Source organism: Callorhinchus milii, unplaced genomic scaffold, assembly GCF_018977255.1.
Source record: "Callorhinchus milii isolate IMCB2004 unplaced genomic scaffold, IMCB_Cmil_1.0 Scaffold1, whole genome shotgun sequence".
In the NCBI taxonomy this organism is placed as follows: Eukaryota; Metazoa; Chordata; class Chondrichthyes; order Chimaeriformes; family Callorhinchidae; genus Callorhinchus; species Callorhinchus milii.
The window spans coordinates 135,454,231-135,472,555 of NW_024704742.1; the positions used below are offsets into that span (position 1 = coordinate 135,454,231).

Below are 18,325 nucleotides of genomic sequence, written 5' to 3' on the forward strand. Positions count from 1 at the left end.
TGTATTGGAGTGTCAGCCTAGACTGTGAGCTCAAAGTTGCAAACAGCGTCTTGAAATTCACATTGTGTTTTTTTTCCATTGCATAAAATTGACATTTTGTGCCATAAAAACAAGATAAATTGGAGGTTAAATCCAGACTTCCGTGCTCTTTTTTTGTCACTTGAGGCTGAGAGGTAAATTTCCTGACCTGGGAGTTCACATCACATCAGGATGAAGTGTGATGTTTGGCCTTTGACAGTGACGTCCCTGACAGCTGTAACTGTACGTTAGGCCCCTCGGGCTCTTTTAAACCGTACAGATGCCTTTTGCATCCGCTTGCTTTTAGCTCGCCTCTCTCGATTGGAAACAAAAACTTGGAAGGACACAAAAGAAGTATCCCGAAGGATTGGTACAGGAGAGAAATTGGCCGTCTTCCGGTAGAGTCCTCTAACTTAGTGGTTAGCGCACTTGCCTCGCAAGCGAGAGGACCCAGTTTCGATTCCAGGGCAGAGCAAAACCTTAGGCAAGTTTGCTTACTCTCCACATGGCTCTGTATACCTAGCAGTAAGTAGGAACCTGTTGTTAGTCGATTGGCAGATCGCTTTATGAAGTGATATTCCCTCAATTTTCTATTTGAAATGTGGTCACTCAATCCACAACTGTTTGTGGGTCATTACTGTGCGCAATTAACTGCCAGGTTTCGCCCACAAAATACGCAATCCCTCCACTTTACAGTATATTCTGTGAAGTGCTTTGAGATGCCTCAATAATGTGAAAGGTGCTGTATCAAATGCAAGGATTATTATTATTCTTAATATTGTCAGCGTAGAAAGACAGTCATTATGCTTCATTATGAAATCCTGTGAAGTGTTCTGAGATGTTTCAATAACGTAATAAGATGCTTTATGAAATGCAAGTGTTATTATTATTATATTTGGCCCATTAAGTCTGAGCTAATGATTCTCTCCCAGTAAGCCACCTAATCAGATCGCACTCTCCTGCTCACACTCCAATACCCTTTCATATTGTTTGTGACATAACTAATTCCCTTTGAACATAATTCACGTGCTCTGCCTCAGCGATGATGAGACCTTACTTGTGTCAGCCTGGCTCAGTGGGTAGTGTTCTTGCTTTTTTACAGCAACAATACCCTATAATAATAATAATAATAATCCTTGCATTTGATATAGCGCTTTTCACGTCGGGAGGACGTCCCAAAGCGCTTCACAGTACACACTGTAAAGTGAATTGACTGTATATTTGTGGGCGAACGCGGCAGCCAATTGCGCACAGCAATGTCCCACAAACAGTCATAGATTGAAAATGACCAATTTATTATTGTTTTTGGAGGGATTATTATTAGGCTCTGTGTGGAGTAAGGAAACTTGCCCAAGGTTTCGCCCTCTGCCTGGAATTGAACTCAGGTCTCTCGCTTGCAAAGCGAGTGCTCTAACCACTGAGCTACAGGACTCCACATCTATACAAGACTACCCTGCATCTATATAGAGCGCCCTTCACTCAGAGTAGAGTCTTGGAGAAGTTAACAGTAGCTGAGCTCGATGCTGAGCCAGGGAGAAAGGGGAGGTGACCATCGGCTCGGACAATGAAGAAGATTGGTCGGGGGCTAGGAGGTGGCAGAGGTAGGGGGAGCGAGGCAATGGAGGGCTTTGAAGGTGAGGACCAGGATCTTGAACTGTATCCTCATTGTGATGGGAAGCCAGTGGGCGAGGATTGGGTAATAGGGTCACGGAGCCTGTGCGGGAGAGGGCATGTGCTGCAGAGTTCTAGATGATCTTCAGCCTATGGAGGGAGGAGTTGGGGAGGCCGATAAGCAAGAAGGTTTTATAGTCAAGCCTGGATGTTCTGAATGCGTGTATGAGGGTTTCAGCAGCCTGCGGTGTGAGACAAAGGCGGAGCCGGGAGATGTTGCGGAAGTGGGGGAAGGAGAGCAGGTCATGGCACGGATATGGGATAGAAAGGATAGTTGAGGGTCAATCAAGACCTCAAGATTCCACACTGACGTAGTAGAGTGAAGTGTGCAACCGTGGATGGTGATGCTGTCAGTGCCTGAGGTGAGGAGGTGCTGACAGGTGCCAATCAGGAGAGCCTCGGTCTTGTTGACGTTCAACTGAAGAAAGTTAGCTCTCATCCAGGACTTGATGTCTGACAGACATTCTGTGAGGACAGCATTGGTCCTGGAGTCAAGGGTGGAGGTAGAATTGGGTGTCATCCGCATACATGTGGAAATTGACCCCATGTCTGCGGTGATGCCACCAAGAGGGAGCATATAGATATTGAAGAGGAGGCCTTCAAAGCCCTCCATGAATGATCCTTGCATTTGATATTGCATCTTTTCACATTGTTGAGACGTCTTAAAGTGCTTCACAGGATATGCTGTATTGTGGATTGACTGTGTATTTTGTGGGTGAAATGTGGCAGCCAATTGTGCACAGCAGTGTCCCACAAACAGCTGTGGAGCGAGTGACCAATTTTATTTTTGGGGATCATCGGGCAGGAGACTGGGAGAGAGAAACTCCCTTCTCTTTTCAGTAGTACCATGGGATCTTTAACAACCACCAGAACGGGCGGAGAGGATCTCAGTTTAATGCCTCATCCGAAACGTGTGTTTGTATAGCACCCTTCACATAGAATAGCATCTCAGAGCACTTCATATTGGCAGGTTTGGCAGGAGGAAGGGGAGGGAGGGAAGTGGCCAAAGTTGAAGAGTCAGCACGGTTGAAGAGTTAGGCTTTGCAGATGGATTTGAAGAAAGAAATAGAGAAGGGGCGAGCGGAGGAAGGGCAGAGGCAGGGAGGTCAGAAGTTGGGGGCGTAATGACTGAAAGACTTGGCCACCGATGGAGACCTGTGCTATCTGAGCAGGCAGAGGAGATTAGAGAGATAGGGAGGTGCTCGGGCAGAACAGGGTTTATATGTGAAGGTGAGGATCTTGAGGTTAATCCGTTCAGAGTCAGGGAGCCAAGGAGTCGTGTGAGGATTGGGTAGATGGGAGCGTGGAGTTTGGTGTGGGTGAGACGCGGGCGGCAAAGTTTTGGATTCGTTGAACCTTGTGAATGATGGACTTGTTGGACAATCTTGGAGGCTAAGGACAACCCCAGCCTCCTCTTCTCCATCACGAACCGACTCCTCCGCCCACCCTCTCACGCCTCACTCACCCAGGTGACGCTGAACTTCCTTGAATTCAAAGTCGCCCGGATCCGACACTGTCTCACACCGCAGGCCGCCGAAACCCTCATACACACCTTCTACACCCACCCTCTGGAACTCCATCCCACAATCCCTCCGCCTCGCCCCCTCCCTAGCCACTTTCAAGAGCCACCTCAAGACCCTCCGCTTTCGATCTCCCTGCTTCCCCCTCTACCCTCCCTCCCTCCCCCACCCCGACCCCCCAGCTCAGGTCCGTGACTATCTGTCCAGCACCTTGGGACTCCCTCCGGATGTGAGAGGCGCTTTACAGATGTAACTTTGTTGTTGTTTTTGTGTTGTGGAAGGAACGAGAGGGGAAGCAGGGCTCACGATGAAACGGGGAGGAGGTAATTTAAGGGAGGACAGGAATAAATAAAAGTAACAGTAGATAAATTCAATAGTTCACCCCCCCCCCCCTCGCTCCTTCCGCCAACAAAATAAACGTCGAGGTGCGAAGTGCAGACGAAGGCATCTTTGCTGACAGTTTCAAAGCAACATTTTCAGAATAAAAATACATTGAGGAATAAAATTAGACGTGGCGATTAAAAATAGGGATAGAGAGAAGCTTTGCGCCTCTCCCACCACTGATTATTGGAAGCAGGACTAACTTCTTGTTCTGTTTAGGAATGCAAGAGAGCTAGTTCAGGAGCTGAGCAGTTGGAAACAGGAAGCACATTTCTGCTTTCATCTCTCCAGCTGTTTTTGATGCCCGCTGAAACACACAGCACGCGCACATACACACATCCATATATACACACACACACATAGACTCACACGTACACTCACACATACTTACACATATACACACATACACACGCCCGCATACATACACACACTTACACACACACACACACACACACACACACATACACACAAAGCGGAATAATTATGCCAGCCGCTTCCTATTTAATCCTCATCAAAGAAGATGGGCATTTTTTTCTTTTGCTGCTCTCGTCAGTTCTACCAACTGAGCCAGGCTGACACCGTGGTTTGTAAGTGCGGAGAGAACATATACATACACGAGCCCGACACTGCTTGGGGTACAACGACAAGTTGTATGTTGTGATGTTTAGCGTATTGGTTAGAGTGCTCGCCTCACCAGCCAGAGGACTGGGTATGATTCTTGGACATGGCAAAACCTTAGGAAGTTTTCTTATTCCACTCGCCTCTATTAGCAGTAAGTAGACACTTGATTGTTTTAGTCGATTGGCGGATCGCTTTCCGTGGGTAATAATCCCTTCAAAAATAAATAAACAGTAATAATAATTTGGTCACTCAATCCACGCCTGTTCGTGGGACACTGCTGGGCGCAATCGACTGCTGCGTTTCACTCGCAAAATGCACAGTCAATCCACTTTACAAATATCCTGTGAAGTGCTTTGAGACCTCTTAATGATGTGATAAGACGCTATATCAAATGCAAGGATTATCATTACTATATTGTGTTGAATAAATAAATAGTAATAATAATTTGGTCACTCAATCCACACCTGTTTGTGGGCACTATTGTGCGCAATTGGCTGCGCATTTCACCCACAAAATATACAATCATTTCACTTCAGAATATATCTTGTGAAGCGCTTTGAGACATCTTCACAACTGAATCAAATGCAAGGATTACTATTAAGGTTGTGGGTTCAAATCTCACACGAACCCGCAACCCACATAAAATTAGTCATTGACTTAATGGGTGTTTTTGAGACCTTGATGTACATAAATTAGTTGCCTCTTTTGCTACAAATCACTCAAGTCTACACTATATTTCTTAGTTCTGTTTCAAAAAGATTGCTCAATTAAACGTGTGCTTTTATGGATGAAGGTAATAAATACTCACTCCCACACGCGCGCACACACACACTTACACCCTTACACACACACTCCCGCGCAGCCTGGTTCTTTCTGCGCTTGGGATTAAATCTCATTCGAATAATTTAGAGACGAGGTAACTTGCTTTAGTAGAGTGCAACCTCTTTGGAAAATGAGAACAGTAACTGCGACTCCAAATGAGGTTGAACCAATATTTTTTCGATGACTCCCCGTGGGACAGATAAAGACGCTGCACTTCCTTTCAGGGATGAGATCACAAGTGTGGGGGTGGGGGGATAGGGTGGGGTGGAGTGTTTGGAGTGGGGAGTTAGAGGAGAGATTTGGGGGAAACCAAAAGGAATAGGGGCTGATTAGGGGCTGTCCTGCTGGGGGACCAGTCTAGAATTGTGATTGCTCTTATTAATTTGGGGTCACCCTCGTGTCACACACACGCAGAAACACATCACTGTGCTTAAGAGTATCTAAGCCAGATGAAGGATTTTACACGTGTACGTCACCTGCACACGATAATATTCCTGCGTGTGGAACGGAGCGCACACTCTCTCTCTCTCTTCCCCAGAGGGACGCACTCTTCTTACTTAATCCTGGAGAGTATAAGGCGAGGCAGGGGGTTTGGTGGAGGGGGGGAAAGGAGTGAGGCCTCCGAGACATTACCCCATGCAAAGGGCCCCCTATAAGTGCAAGTTGATGTCGTCGAGAGAGGGTACAGGGAATACCAAAGTGTGCGTTCTCTCTCACTCTTTTCGAATAGAGTCACCGGATCTTGAGCAGACGCGAGGTTGGCCCAGTGACTTAATGGAAGGATGGGACCTCTGAGAAATGTGGTACTCGCTCCCACATTTGAACCCACATTCCCCTCCCGTGCCCCCAACCCAAACACTACCCAGGAACATTGCCTTGTTGGATACCGACTGCTTCCGATACACATTGTCCCATGCACTAAATTCCAAGCTCACGACAGGAAGTGGGATGGGAGATAGAGAGGAAAACCTTAGGATAATCAGTAAGCGAATGGCCGTGGTTTAAGGCAAGTCAATGTCCCGTGACTGAAAAGTCAAAGCAAGCACAATCCCCACGTCACTTTTTATTACAAAAGGGAATTAATCTTCAACATGACCACTGCCATTAGAACAAATTGCATTAGTAAAGTACACTGACCTTGACCTACAACATTACTAGGGAACATCAGGCGGATTTAAGGGACATCGCCTTATTTTCTGTGGGCTACTGACCTTTTCCAATATGTATTGTCACGTGTACTTGAAGCTCACTGATGTATCGGAGGCGCCGTCTCTCAGATGAGATATTGAACTGAGGGTCCCTCTCAGGTGGACCTTAAAGCACAATAACATTGCGTCAGCCTGACGCAGTGGTAGCGCTCTCGCCTCTGAGTCAGAAGGTTGTGGGTTCAAAGCCCACGTCACGTGCTTTAAACTAACGCTCCAATGCATCGCTGGGGGTGGTGTTGCATTGTCAGAGGTGACGTCCTTTGGATGAGATGTTAACCTGAGGTCCCATCTGCCTGTTCCAGTGGATATTAAAGATCCTATGGCAAGATTCGAAAAGAGAACAGAGTTTCTCTCTCTCCCGGTGTCCTGGCCAACAATCCCCCAACATAAAATTGGTCACTCACTCCTCGCTCCATGGGTGTTTGTGGGAGGGGCATTGCTAGATGTAACTTCCTGCTGTGTTTCGCCCACAAAATATGCAGTCAGTCGACTTTCTAGTATATCCTGTGAAGCACTTTGAGACGTCTCGACGATGTGATAAGGCGCGATATCAATTGCAAGGATTACTACTATTATTATTACAGTGTAGCTTTGGAGAGGATTTGCATTTGCATCTGACCCAGCACCTGTTCATACCGGGAGAACGCCTCAGAGCATTGAGGATTTGAACTGTGAAGTGTAGAGTCTTGAGTATTTAAGGGCCAGCATGGCTGCCAATTTGCGCACAGCAATGACCCACAAACAGCCATGAAGAGGCACAGTTCAAAGTCTCATCTGAATGAAGGCATCTCCGATACTGCATTGGAGCATCAGTGAGTTCTAAGCCTCTGAAACGGGGCTTGAGAGCCCAGAACCTTACTAGAATAATATTAATCCTTGCATTTGTTATAACATCTCCTCACGCCGTTGAAACGTCTCAAAGCGCTGCATAGAATATACTGTAAGTTGAATTGACTATATGTTGTGGCCGAAATGCAGCAGCCAAGTGTAGAAAGCAGTGTCCCACAAACAGTCGTGGACTGAGTGAACAAATTGATTTGAGTGAACAATTGATTTGTTTTTGAAGGGACTACCGCCCCCGGAAAAACAACTGGCTTCCTAACGTACTGTTAGGTAAACAGAGGCGTGTGGAGTAAGGAAAGTTGCGTAAGGTTTCGCCCTGCCTGGGAATTGAACCCAGGTCCCCTCGCTTGAGAGGCGAGCGCTCTCACCAATACGCTACAGGACATGCCAACCTTCTAACCGAGACACGAGACGTCCCCAGGTTGTGTCTGTCTGTCCAACTCTCCAGAGCTTTAAAGCCTGGGAATGAGAGGGTTGACTGATTGAGAGGCAGCAGGAAATCTGTTTGTGTTGAGTGACCTTTGGGGATTATATGCCAATTTAGATGAGTATGGTTCCCTTGATTCGGTTTACAGTATAATTGTTTTTTTTAAGATTCTTGTGCTGGGGATGGCAGTGTGTCATCTGTGTGTAGTTTGTTTGTTAGTGAGTTGGTCTCTGTTGATGTTGCTTTGTTTTTGCCACTGGTTTGGGAGGCTAGTATTTCATTATCCCGTATACCTGCCGTTTTATTGTGTGTGTTATATCCCGCCCGGCCTATGTTATTGCCTGTGTGTTCATGTGAGAGATTACACGAGTAATCTTGTATGTACAAAAAAATGAATTGCGTGGATTACAAGGGAGCTGGCAGTGGGAGGGGGGAGGATGGGGGTGGGGAAGCGAGGGGGAGGAAGGGGGGGTGGAGATCACTCGTGTCTCTTCCAGAACTCGATCTTTTTATTTTTCATTGAAAAAAATATCTGCTTGAAAAAAAAGGTTTGATTTTTTTTCTGTCTTCCCTTCTTACTCTCCTTCTTCAAAGACACCCTCACTCCCCCTCCCCCTCACTCCCCCTCCCCTTCGCTGCCCCTCACTCCCCCTCCCCCTCGCTCTCCATCCCCTCACTCCCCCTCCCCCTCACTCCCCAGTGTCCCGGCCAACAATACATCCTCCCACCACCAACACCACCACCAGATAAAATTGGTGGTTCACTTCACGGCTGTTTGTGGGGCTGTTGTATTTGCCTACAAGGCACTTTACTTTAAATATGGTGAAGCACTTGAGACGTGAAAGGCATTGTATGAAATGTGACAATTATTATTAGTAAAATAGTAATCATCAGTGTTGGAGTTTGCCCACAAAATACAGTCAATCTACTTTACAGCCTATCCTGTGAAGAGCTTTGAGACGTCCCAACGACAAGATAAGTCGCTATATCCCCCTTGCGGTATCTTGACCCCCACCCCCCCCCCGCCACTTCCCCTCTCTTGTCACCCTCTCCGCACCCTCCCCTCCATCGCTGGCGGTTCATGTAGCCTCAACCTATCTCCATCACGTGACCGACCCTTCATCACACTCAAAGCCTCACTAGATATTCGGCTCCAATAAGATCCCCGATCTAAACACCTGTTGTGTTTGCTACATCCCATTGTGGATTAGCTGTCAGTGACAAGTCTCGCCAACAACACGGCTTCACAATGTCATTTCAATTGCTAAGGTAACACCAATTTTCCAAGGAGCAGGGAGACGAGCTCAAATTAACTTATACAGCACCCGATTAGGATTCTAAATTTGCCTCTGCATTTTCTTCGAAAAGATTGGAAATCTGTTCCTGCTTCCAGATTAATACCGCAGCTTAGTACTTGAATTAGTATTTTTGGTGGTAATTGCTTTTTTATACACATTATATATATGTGTGTGTGTAATGTGCGTGTGTGTAGATATATATAACTGCAAAGAGAAAATAATTATTGTTACAGTATTCGTAATTTAATTTTTGACTCCACTTGATCTCCCCACACATACTCGCTCTCCCTCCCCGCCACCCCCTCTCCCACCCCTTCCAACCCCATCCCCCACCCTGAAATGACGAGTTCGCAAGCGTTTTCTTCAAATTCAATTGATTTCGTAGCAAATAAGACAATCAAGATTTTAGAAGGGAATTTCTCTCTTCTGGTCTCCTGGCCAACAATCCTCCAAATAAAATTGGTCACGAAATTCATGGCTCTTTGTGGGACATTGCTGTGCACAAATTGGCTGCTGTGTTCACCCACAAAACACACACAGTCAGACTACTTCACAGTATATCCTGTGAAGTGCATCGTGATGTCTCAACGACGTGATAAGATGCTACATCACTTTTTAGGGGTAATAATCCCTCAAAAAAAAATTGTGGTCATTCAATCCACGACTATTTGTGGGACACTGCTGTGCGCAATTGGCTGGTGTATTTTGTCCACGAACATACGGTCAATTCACTTTACAGAATATTCAGTGAAGCATTTTGAGACGTCTCGAAGACATGATAAGGCTATCGCAAGGATATCAAGTACAAGGATTATTTGTATCGAATCCGCTTCCACCACCCTTTCAGGCAATGCCTTCTAGATCCCAACACCTCGCTGTGTAAAAAAATTCTCTTCAACTCCCCTCCGTTTCTTTTAACAACTATTTTAAATCGGTGGCCTCGGTTTAACCGACCCACCCACCAGTGGGAATAGTTTCTCCTTGTTCACCCTATCAAATCCCCTCATAATTTTGAAAACTTCTATTAAGTCTCCTCTTAACCTTCTCTGCTCAAAGGAGAATAATCATAGCGTCTCTAACCTCTCCTGATAACTGAAGTCCCTCATTCCTGGTACCATCCAAGTCAATCTCCTTTGCATCCTCTCCAAAGACTTGACATCCTTCCTAAAGTGTGGGGCCCAGAACTGAACCCAGTCTCCAGCTGAGAACTAACTAGTATTTTATAAAGGTTCATCATAACTTCCTGACTTTTGTATTCTATAAAGCCTAGTATCCCATATGTTTTTTAACAGCTTTACCTACCTGTACTGCATCTTCAAAGATTTACTTATATGAACCCCCAGGTCGCCCTGTTCCTTCACCCCCTTTAAGATTCTACCATCAGCTTATATTGCCTCTCCTTATTCTTCCTCTCAAATATCATTTGTTGAGTTTCCTCTTAAATGCACTGACGTTTGCTGCTTCGACCGTGGATTCCAGCAGCGAGTGCCATGTTCTCGTCACCCTCTGTGTGAAGAGGTTCCTCCTGAACTCTCCCCTTTCTGACCTGCTAGTGATTGCCTCTGCGATTTAGGGGCTAGGAGTACAGACCGCACTGTATTACCATTGTGATGGTTTAATGTGTGTGGCCCAGATTAGTTCCGTCTCTGTGATTGACAGGACCCCGGAGAACACAGCCCACACAATGCTGACATGGATCTGCGCTTTGCCCAAACTCAGAATGAAATGGGAGGGAGTGTGGGGTTGTGCGAGCATGTGTGGGAGGGGAGGGGTCGGGGGGGCAGAACAACAGGGTTTTAGTAGTGTTTGCTTCCTGGCTGTACTCCATAGATATGCTCTGAGGGCTGGATAAATGCTGACTGATGTTCACTAATGCAGCTTGGGAGCTTCTGGTATTAATAACTGGAGTCCCGTAGCATAGTGGTTAGTGCGCTTGCCTTGCAAGCAAGAGGACCGGGGTTTGATTCCCAAGCAGGGTGAAACCTTAGGCAAGTTTCCTTATGCCATAAGCTCCAGGTTACCTAACAGTAAGTAGGAACCCGGTTGTTATTCGATTGGGAGATCGGTTTTCGGGGGGTAAAATCCCTCCATAATTAATAAATAAATAAAAAAATAAAAAAGTACATACATACATACACACAAATACGTAAATAAATAAATAAATCGGTCAATCAACCAACCTATCAATCAATCAAATAAAATAAATAAATAAATAAGCTGAATAAATCCCTGACTGTTTGTGGGACACTGCTATGCACAATTGGCTGCCTTGTTTCACCCACAAAATAGACCGTCAATCCACTTTACAATATATACAATATATGAAGAGCTTTGAGACATCTCAACGACGTGATAAGGCGCTATATCAAATGCGAGGATTATTATTATTATCATTAGAAACGAGGGAGGAGGGAGGCAAGGGGAGGGGAGTGGAGGGGCAGTGTAACAGAATTGCTGCGTGATACGTTTCCCAGCACTTTCCAGACAGAGAAAGGAGTTTCTCCCGGTGTCCTGTCTGACAACCCAGCAGGTGACCTGGCCATTCGCTCCAAGGCCTTGTGAGCAGTCTCAGAGCCAACGGAGCATGTCAGGTTCACATGGGAAACAGTGGCGGGGTTAACCCCCCGAAGCTTGGTTTGCATAGGGACAGCCCTGATCATTCGGACGCTCCCCCTTCTCGGTTCCTGATCAGCTGGGCGAGGGTGAGCTGTATTTACACAGATGAAAGTTAACATTTGCCTAGCTTATGCAAAGTGCCTGTTCTTTTAGAGCCGCGGTTAAGGGCAGTGCAAATAATAAACGTGTCTCTTTTTCTCTCTTTCCCCTCCGTCTCCCTCTCCTATTCCCCCCCCGTGTGAACGTTGCAGTCAAACAAAAGGCAATGAAAATGTAGTTGGGAATTGGCAAATCTGCCAAATGCATTGTTGGATGACACCAACCCTGTTTATAAATGCAAGGTGTTTTTCTTCTTGTTGCTTGCATAGTCCTAGCTGGACAAGCAGCGGGAAAGCTTGGCAGACATTGCTATCAATGACAAGCTACTCGATTTTATCTGGTTAAACTCCAGGAGTTGCCCCAACGCACACTTTAGGGTCTCCCCAAGCCTTGGCTCTTGCCAACCTGCGCCTCATACTTCCCTGAATTTAGGTAAGCAGAATACGTTCCTCCAGGGAGAGAGAGAGCGCATTCCATTCCAACAATCTATCTCTGGGATTTCCATGTGTAGGTGGGAGGCGTGGAAATCTCAGTAAAGTGCGGAGAATTTTGTGTTTTGTAGGCCAACGCAGCAGCCAATTTACGCATTGCAATGCCTGGCAAACATCTATGAAGTGAACAACTAATTTTATCTGAGGGGGATTATTGGCTCAGGACACAAGGAAAAATCTGCTTCTCTTTTCTAGGAGAGCCACGGGTTCCAATGGGAACACCCATTTGAACAGATAGACTCGAACTCAGTGTCTCATCTGAAGGAGGGCCCTTCCAACCACGTGAACTTTTGACCGTAACTTTTCTTGTGCTCCTAAATACAAGTGGCTGCCATTGGTGTCAATGCCACTTTGTTGGACACTATCGGTGGCTGAGCCTGAAGTTCCTACGGCCTTAACTTCTCGAACTCCCGCCCCTTACCGCTGTGTCTCGTCCTCTCTCTTCCTGCCCTCTTACTCACAACTCAAATCCTACCTCTTTGAACACGTCTATGGCCCTGTCCCCTCCCCCTCGTTCGGTGTCCAACCCTGTCATTGTGAAGCGCTCCAGAGATAACAAGTAATAATAATAATCTTTGCATTTGATATAGCACCTTATCACGTCTTCTAGACATCCCAAAATGCTTCACAGAACACACTGTAAAGGTAATTGACTGTATATTTTGTGGGCAAAACGCGGCAGCCAATTGCGCACAGCAGTGTCCCACAAACAGTCGTAGATTGAGTGACCAAATTATTATCTGCATTGTCAGAGTGCCATCACTCAGATAAGATGTTTTATCTGAACCCACCTGCCTAATCAGGTGGCCGAATGTTTGTGGGACACTGCTGTGCGCAATCGGCTGCCGTGTTTCGCCCACAAATATACAGTCATTTTACATATATTCTGTGAAGCGCTTTGAGACGGCTCAACGATGTGATAAGCCGCTATAACAAATGCAAGCTATAATTATTATTACAATGCCAGGGAGAGCATTGATGAGTGCCGTCGTACAGACAGAAAGCCGTTTTATGAATTTCCAAGCGATCACTGTTGGAAAACAAGAGCTGGGATCTCAGTCTTCATCAGAGGCAGAGGAAGAGGATTTTTTTTTGCAAATTGCGTCTTTGTAACTGTGCTAATCTGTATTGCAGCTTAATGTCAACCTTGTTAAATATAATTACGATGGAACAAATAACCATGACTATCATCTTAATCTAATTAGGCTACGTTGACATAGACCAGGGCTTGCTGTTTACGTAATGTGATTCACCTTTTTATTATAATCATGATAATAATAATCCCTGCATGCATTTGATATAGCTCCTTATCACGTGACCTACAAAATACGCTGTCACTACACTTCACAGTAACATCCTGTGAAGATCTTCGAGATGCCTCGACCACCTGCTAAACCGATGCTAACAAATGGAAGTATTATTATTGTTATATATTATTATTGTTACGTATCAAAATTCAGACGCACGCATGCACAGGATTTCACATTTCCCTTACAACCTTTGCAGTCAAATCTAGATCAATATGTCTTCGAGACATTTCAAGAGCGCTTCACAAGATTTTACTGTGAAGTGTAGGGACTATGCATTTCCGACTCAATCCACGACTGTTTGTGGGACACTGCTGTGTGGAATTGCCTGCTCCGTTTCGCCCGTCAAATATACAGCCACGTCCCAGTATATTCTGCAAAGCGCTTTGAGCTGTTTCGGCGATATAATAATAATAACAATTCCTGCGTTTGATATAGCGTCTTAGCACATCTTGAGACGTAGGATATACTGTAAAGTGAATCGACTGTGTATTTTGTAGCCGAAACGTATCATCTTATAAGGAGCAATATCAAAAAACAAGGATTATTATTATTTATATTATTAATTTGGGCACAGCAGCCAACTTTCACAGCAATGCCCCACAACGGGGCCGTGAAGTGAATAATTTATTCTATCTGGGCGATTGTCAGCCAGGACAATGGAGGAAACTCTCTTCTCTTTTCAAATAACTCCTAGCGATATCTTTGACCTCATCCCAACCTGCTACTGTGACGCTGCTCAACAAGAGAAGGGAGTTTCTCCTCGTGCCCTGGCCAGCCATCATTAAGATTAAACACTCAGTTATTGATCTCATGGCTGTTTGTGGTGCATTGATGTGTGCAAATTGGCTGTTGACAGTAGAGAGGTGAGAGGAAGAGGAGACGGAGGGGAGAGTAATCAGGAAGCATGCAATATAGTGGAAATCTGGAATTCTCTCCCTCAAAAGCCTGTGGATGCTGGATCAATTCCGATTTTCAAGACTGAGGCGGATTTTTGTTTGGTCAGGGTATCAAGAGTTTATGGGGCAAGCCACGATCTAGTCGAATGGCGGAACAGGCTTGAATAGCCAAGTCCTGTTCCTATATTCCTAGAGGGACAGAGAGAGAGAGAGAGAGAGGGGGGGGGGGGTGGTGGGTGCTTGATCCCACAACCTTTTGATGCAGATGAGTGAGAGCGAGCAAGAGAATGCTACCGGCTGATCCAGGCTGACAAAAAAAACTTTTTAACAGCGCCATTCATGAGGCAGCGAAGGCAGAAGCTCGGGCAAAAGTGGTTTTGAAGCTTTAGAAGAAAGCCTGAGAGATAATGCGGAGGTGATTTTTTTGTGACAATACTAGAATTCTGCTGCTGTCGTTGAAGGCCATTGAAGCTGCCCTTTTTATTGGCAGTCAGAAGTAATGCTTTTTAACTTTCAGGATTTATTCCAGGGCGGGAGGGGGAGGTGGGTGATGTGGGGTGAGGGTGGGGAGGGCGAGGTTGAGCAGTGGTTGGTTGGCTAACTGGGACCTTACAAAAAATACCTTGAGTATTTTTTTGGGCTGCTGATTGAAAATTTACTGAGCAAAGAGGCGCTGTGTGTTGGCCTCTGTAAGGCTACATCTGCTACCAATACAAATACAAATCCGAATAATACGAGGAAATATTGTTAGTTGCAGAATCTGCTCCGATAGCTTAAGCCTCTATGCTGTGAAACTGTGGAATTCTATAGGCAATAGATTTTTTTCTTTTTGTAAAGAAATCACAGCCGAGAATCTCGTCTTCAGAATCCTGCCAATTTCAGCCTCTCTTACATTTCGTTTTTTTTCTATTTTTTCTATATATATATATTTTTGAAAACAGCAGAAACCCACCAACTTTGCAGAATGATCCAGAAAATATACAGTCGATTCACTCTGCAGGATATCCTGCAAAGCGCTTTGAGATGTCTCGGAGACGTGATAAGGCACTATATCGAATGCAAGGATTATTATTATTATTAACATACGTGAAGTGAATGGAAAGACCTTTTGTATCATTAGGAGAGGAGTGGGAAAGGGAGGGGATAATAGTTGGCCTGGATACCGGGAGAAAGTGTCAGCCTGGCTCATTTGGAAGCACTCTCGCCTCTGAGACAGAAAGTTGTGGGTTCAAGCCCCTCACGTTGGAACTTACGGTCCAAGCCGACACTTCAATGCAACGCTGGTAAGAGCTGGAGTGTCATCTTAGACTGTCAACTTTGGATGAGGTCCCGTCTGTGCCTGTTCAGATGGATGTTAAAGATCCCATGGGACTGTTTGAAAAGAGAAGGGAGTTTCTCTCTCCAGGTGTCCTGATCCAACAATTCCCCAAATAATATCAGTCATTCACTTCATGGCTGTTTGTCGGGACTTCGCGGGGCGCAAATTGGCTGCCACGTTCGCCCACAAAAAGCTGTCACTCTACTTTACAATGAGAAGCACTGTGAGCCATCCTCCTGACGTGAAAGGCGCTGCTATCAAATGTTAGGATTGTGGTTCAGTGCTCCGAGACGCTACCCCATGTGAACGGTAGAAACAGGCCCAACCTCTCCACCATCTCCTGATAACTGTAGGCCTCCATACCCGGAATCATTCTCGTAAACCTCCTCTGTACTCCCAAAGCCTCAACATCTTTCCTTAAGTGAGATTCCCAGAAACTGGACGCAATTGTCCAGTTGTGGCCTAACCAATGATTAATATATTTTTAGCATCATTGTTTTACTTTTGTACTCCGTGCCCCTATGCATAAACCCCAACCCTCTTTACAGCCTTTGTCACTTGCGATGCTGCTTTCAGTGACCTAAGTGCCTGCACTCCCCCAAATCCCTTTGCTCCTCAACTCCTTGCAAGACACTGCCGTTCAGTGTATAACTTGCATTTATATAGTGTCCTTCACGCAGGCAGCGTCTCACAATGCTTAACAGTGGCGGAGCACGGACGAAGAGGAAGGTCTTCAGTCATGATCTAAATGGGGAAGGAGGGGACAAGGCAGAGGGATTGAAGGAGAGTTTCAAAGATTCAGCGGCATAGAGGCTGAAAGCACGGCCACCGATGGTGGAGTGGAGGGGACGAGGTATAAACAAGAGGCCAGAGCCAGCTAATTGGAGTGAGGAGAAAGCATATGCTCCTTTGGACTTTATATAAATTGCAAGTTTCTGCAAAGGGGGCAGGTGAACACAGTATGACCAGGTTCCTGTGATTTGTAGTAAAGTCAAATGGATGGAAGTTTGAGTTCCACAACGCAGTTGAACAGGAATAGTAAAAGCAGCAAAACAACCCTTTTCTTTGATGTATAAACATCGGATTGCATGTTTTTTATATTGCTGATTTTACAACATTCCAGCACCAGAACAAATGTTCACAATTCCCTACCCTCTAGTTAAGAGAAGCCAGACTAGCTGTTCTGTTCCTCATTGGTAGTTGTACTTGTTTGATAAACTCTGTGTTAGTTCCTGACCCTGTCTGCCTTGTTTTATTGGAGCAATGTGTGAGTTTATGTTGGTGTAAGTGTGCATGTGTGGGGTGTGTGTGTCTTGTTATGTATGTTTCTTTTGTCTGTCTTTCATCCTCAACTTGTATTCAGGGTTTGACAGTGCTGCCTCTCTTTACATAGAGATACAGCATCAATTTGCATTCATAGTGGAGTCCTGTAGCTTAAGGGTTAGAGCACTCACCTTGCAAGCGAGAGACCTGGGTTTGATTCCCGGCAGGGCAAAATGTTGGGCAAGTTCCCTTGCTCCACATGCCTCTGTTTGCCCAGCAGTATGTAGGAACCTGGCGGTTACTCGATTGGCCGATCACTTTTCAGTGGTAATAATCACTTAAAAAAAAGTAATAATTTGATCACTCATTCCACGACTGTTTGTGGGACGCTGCTGTGTGCAATTGGCTGCCGCATTTTGCCTACAAAATATACAGTCAATTCACTTTACGGTATATTCTGTGAAGTGCTTTGAGACATGATAAGGCGCTGTATCAAATGCAAGAATTATTATTCTTATCGTTATATACCCTTCCCATAGGGTAATGTCAGGAACAGGGTGAGGATGTAGACAGTCAAGGTTTTAATAAGTTACAGATTGTAGATGGTGGACTTGGGGAGATTAGCGAGGGAGGCGTTGGAAAAGTCTGGAGGAGTGTCTACAGGGCTGAACTGCCTCCTCGGTGACCTGCTGGCAACGAATATTAGAATCGAAGCGACCCTCTGCGGCAGTCTCGGAAGTTTTGTTCCTGCGGGTCAGCAGTACTCCAGGGCACTGCTAATGACAGACCTCATTCATCAGCAGTACTTGGAGGGGCAGAACATTCAGAACGGGATTATTCCCACTCGGCTCCTGTTGTATCTGCAAACCAAGGCCTTTGTGGGTTGGGTGGTCCTAATTGGACAACCAGTGCTTTCAATGGCTCTTGGCTTTCAATTGCTCTTTCAAGGACTCTTGCCAAACTGCAGCTAATATTCTCTGGATTACATAAACAGGGTGTGTCCCTTTAGGGGAGATTTCCACTTCTGGGTGGCATACATATGTGGAATTTTTAGTCTGGTTTGGATACTCTTAAGCAAGTGGTGGGTGTTCTGCGTGTGTCAGACACCCGGCTGACCAAAAAAAAGCTGACCGACCATTGTTTTTTTTTGTAGGTCTGGATGACCGAACAAGTTCCGGGTCCTGGGGACCTGGAGGAGATCCCAGTACGACCAGGGTAAGTCACACATTTCTACTTGTACAAGCTCCTCTCATCATCATCATAAACTCACACAGTCAGGTTGCGTCAGTAAATTCAAGGGACATTTGGAAACATGTTTAGCAAACGGATTGATTTAAAAACAGCTTGCCTTTTAAATATCAGCCTGGCTCAATCGGTAGCACACTTGTCTTTGAGTCAGAAGATTGTGGGTTCGAGTCTATAGTCTATGCTGACACTACATTGCCATGCTGTGGGATGGGCCATTGTAGGAGGTGGCGAGTTGTTTGTCTAGTTAGTTAGTGGGTTGTTTGCTAGTTAGATGT

General features: G+C 45.6%; 1 protein-coding gene across 1 annotated transcript in view; it reads left to right on the forward strand.

The window, feature by feature from the left end:
- LOC103184855 (transcription factor 4) overlaps positions 1–18,325 on the forward strand; it is a gene marked incomplete at its 5' end in the record, with an annotated part of 199,320 nt that overhangs the window by 50,062 nt on the left and 130,933 nt on the right. The window contains 1 exon segment of the mRNA XM_042335995.1: positions 17,956–18,017. Coding sequence (XP_042191929.1) covers positions 17,956–18,017 — 62 coding nt within the window.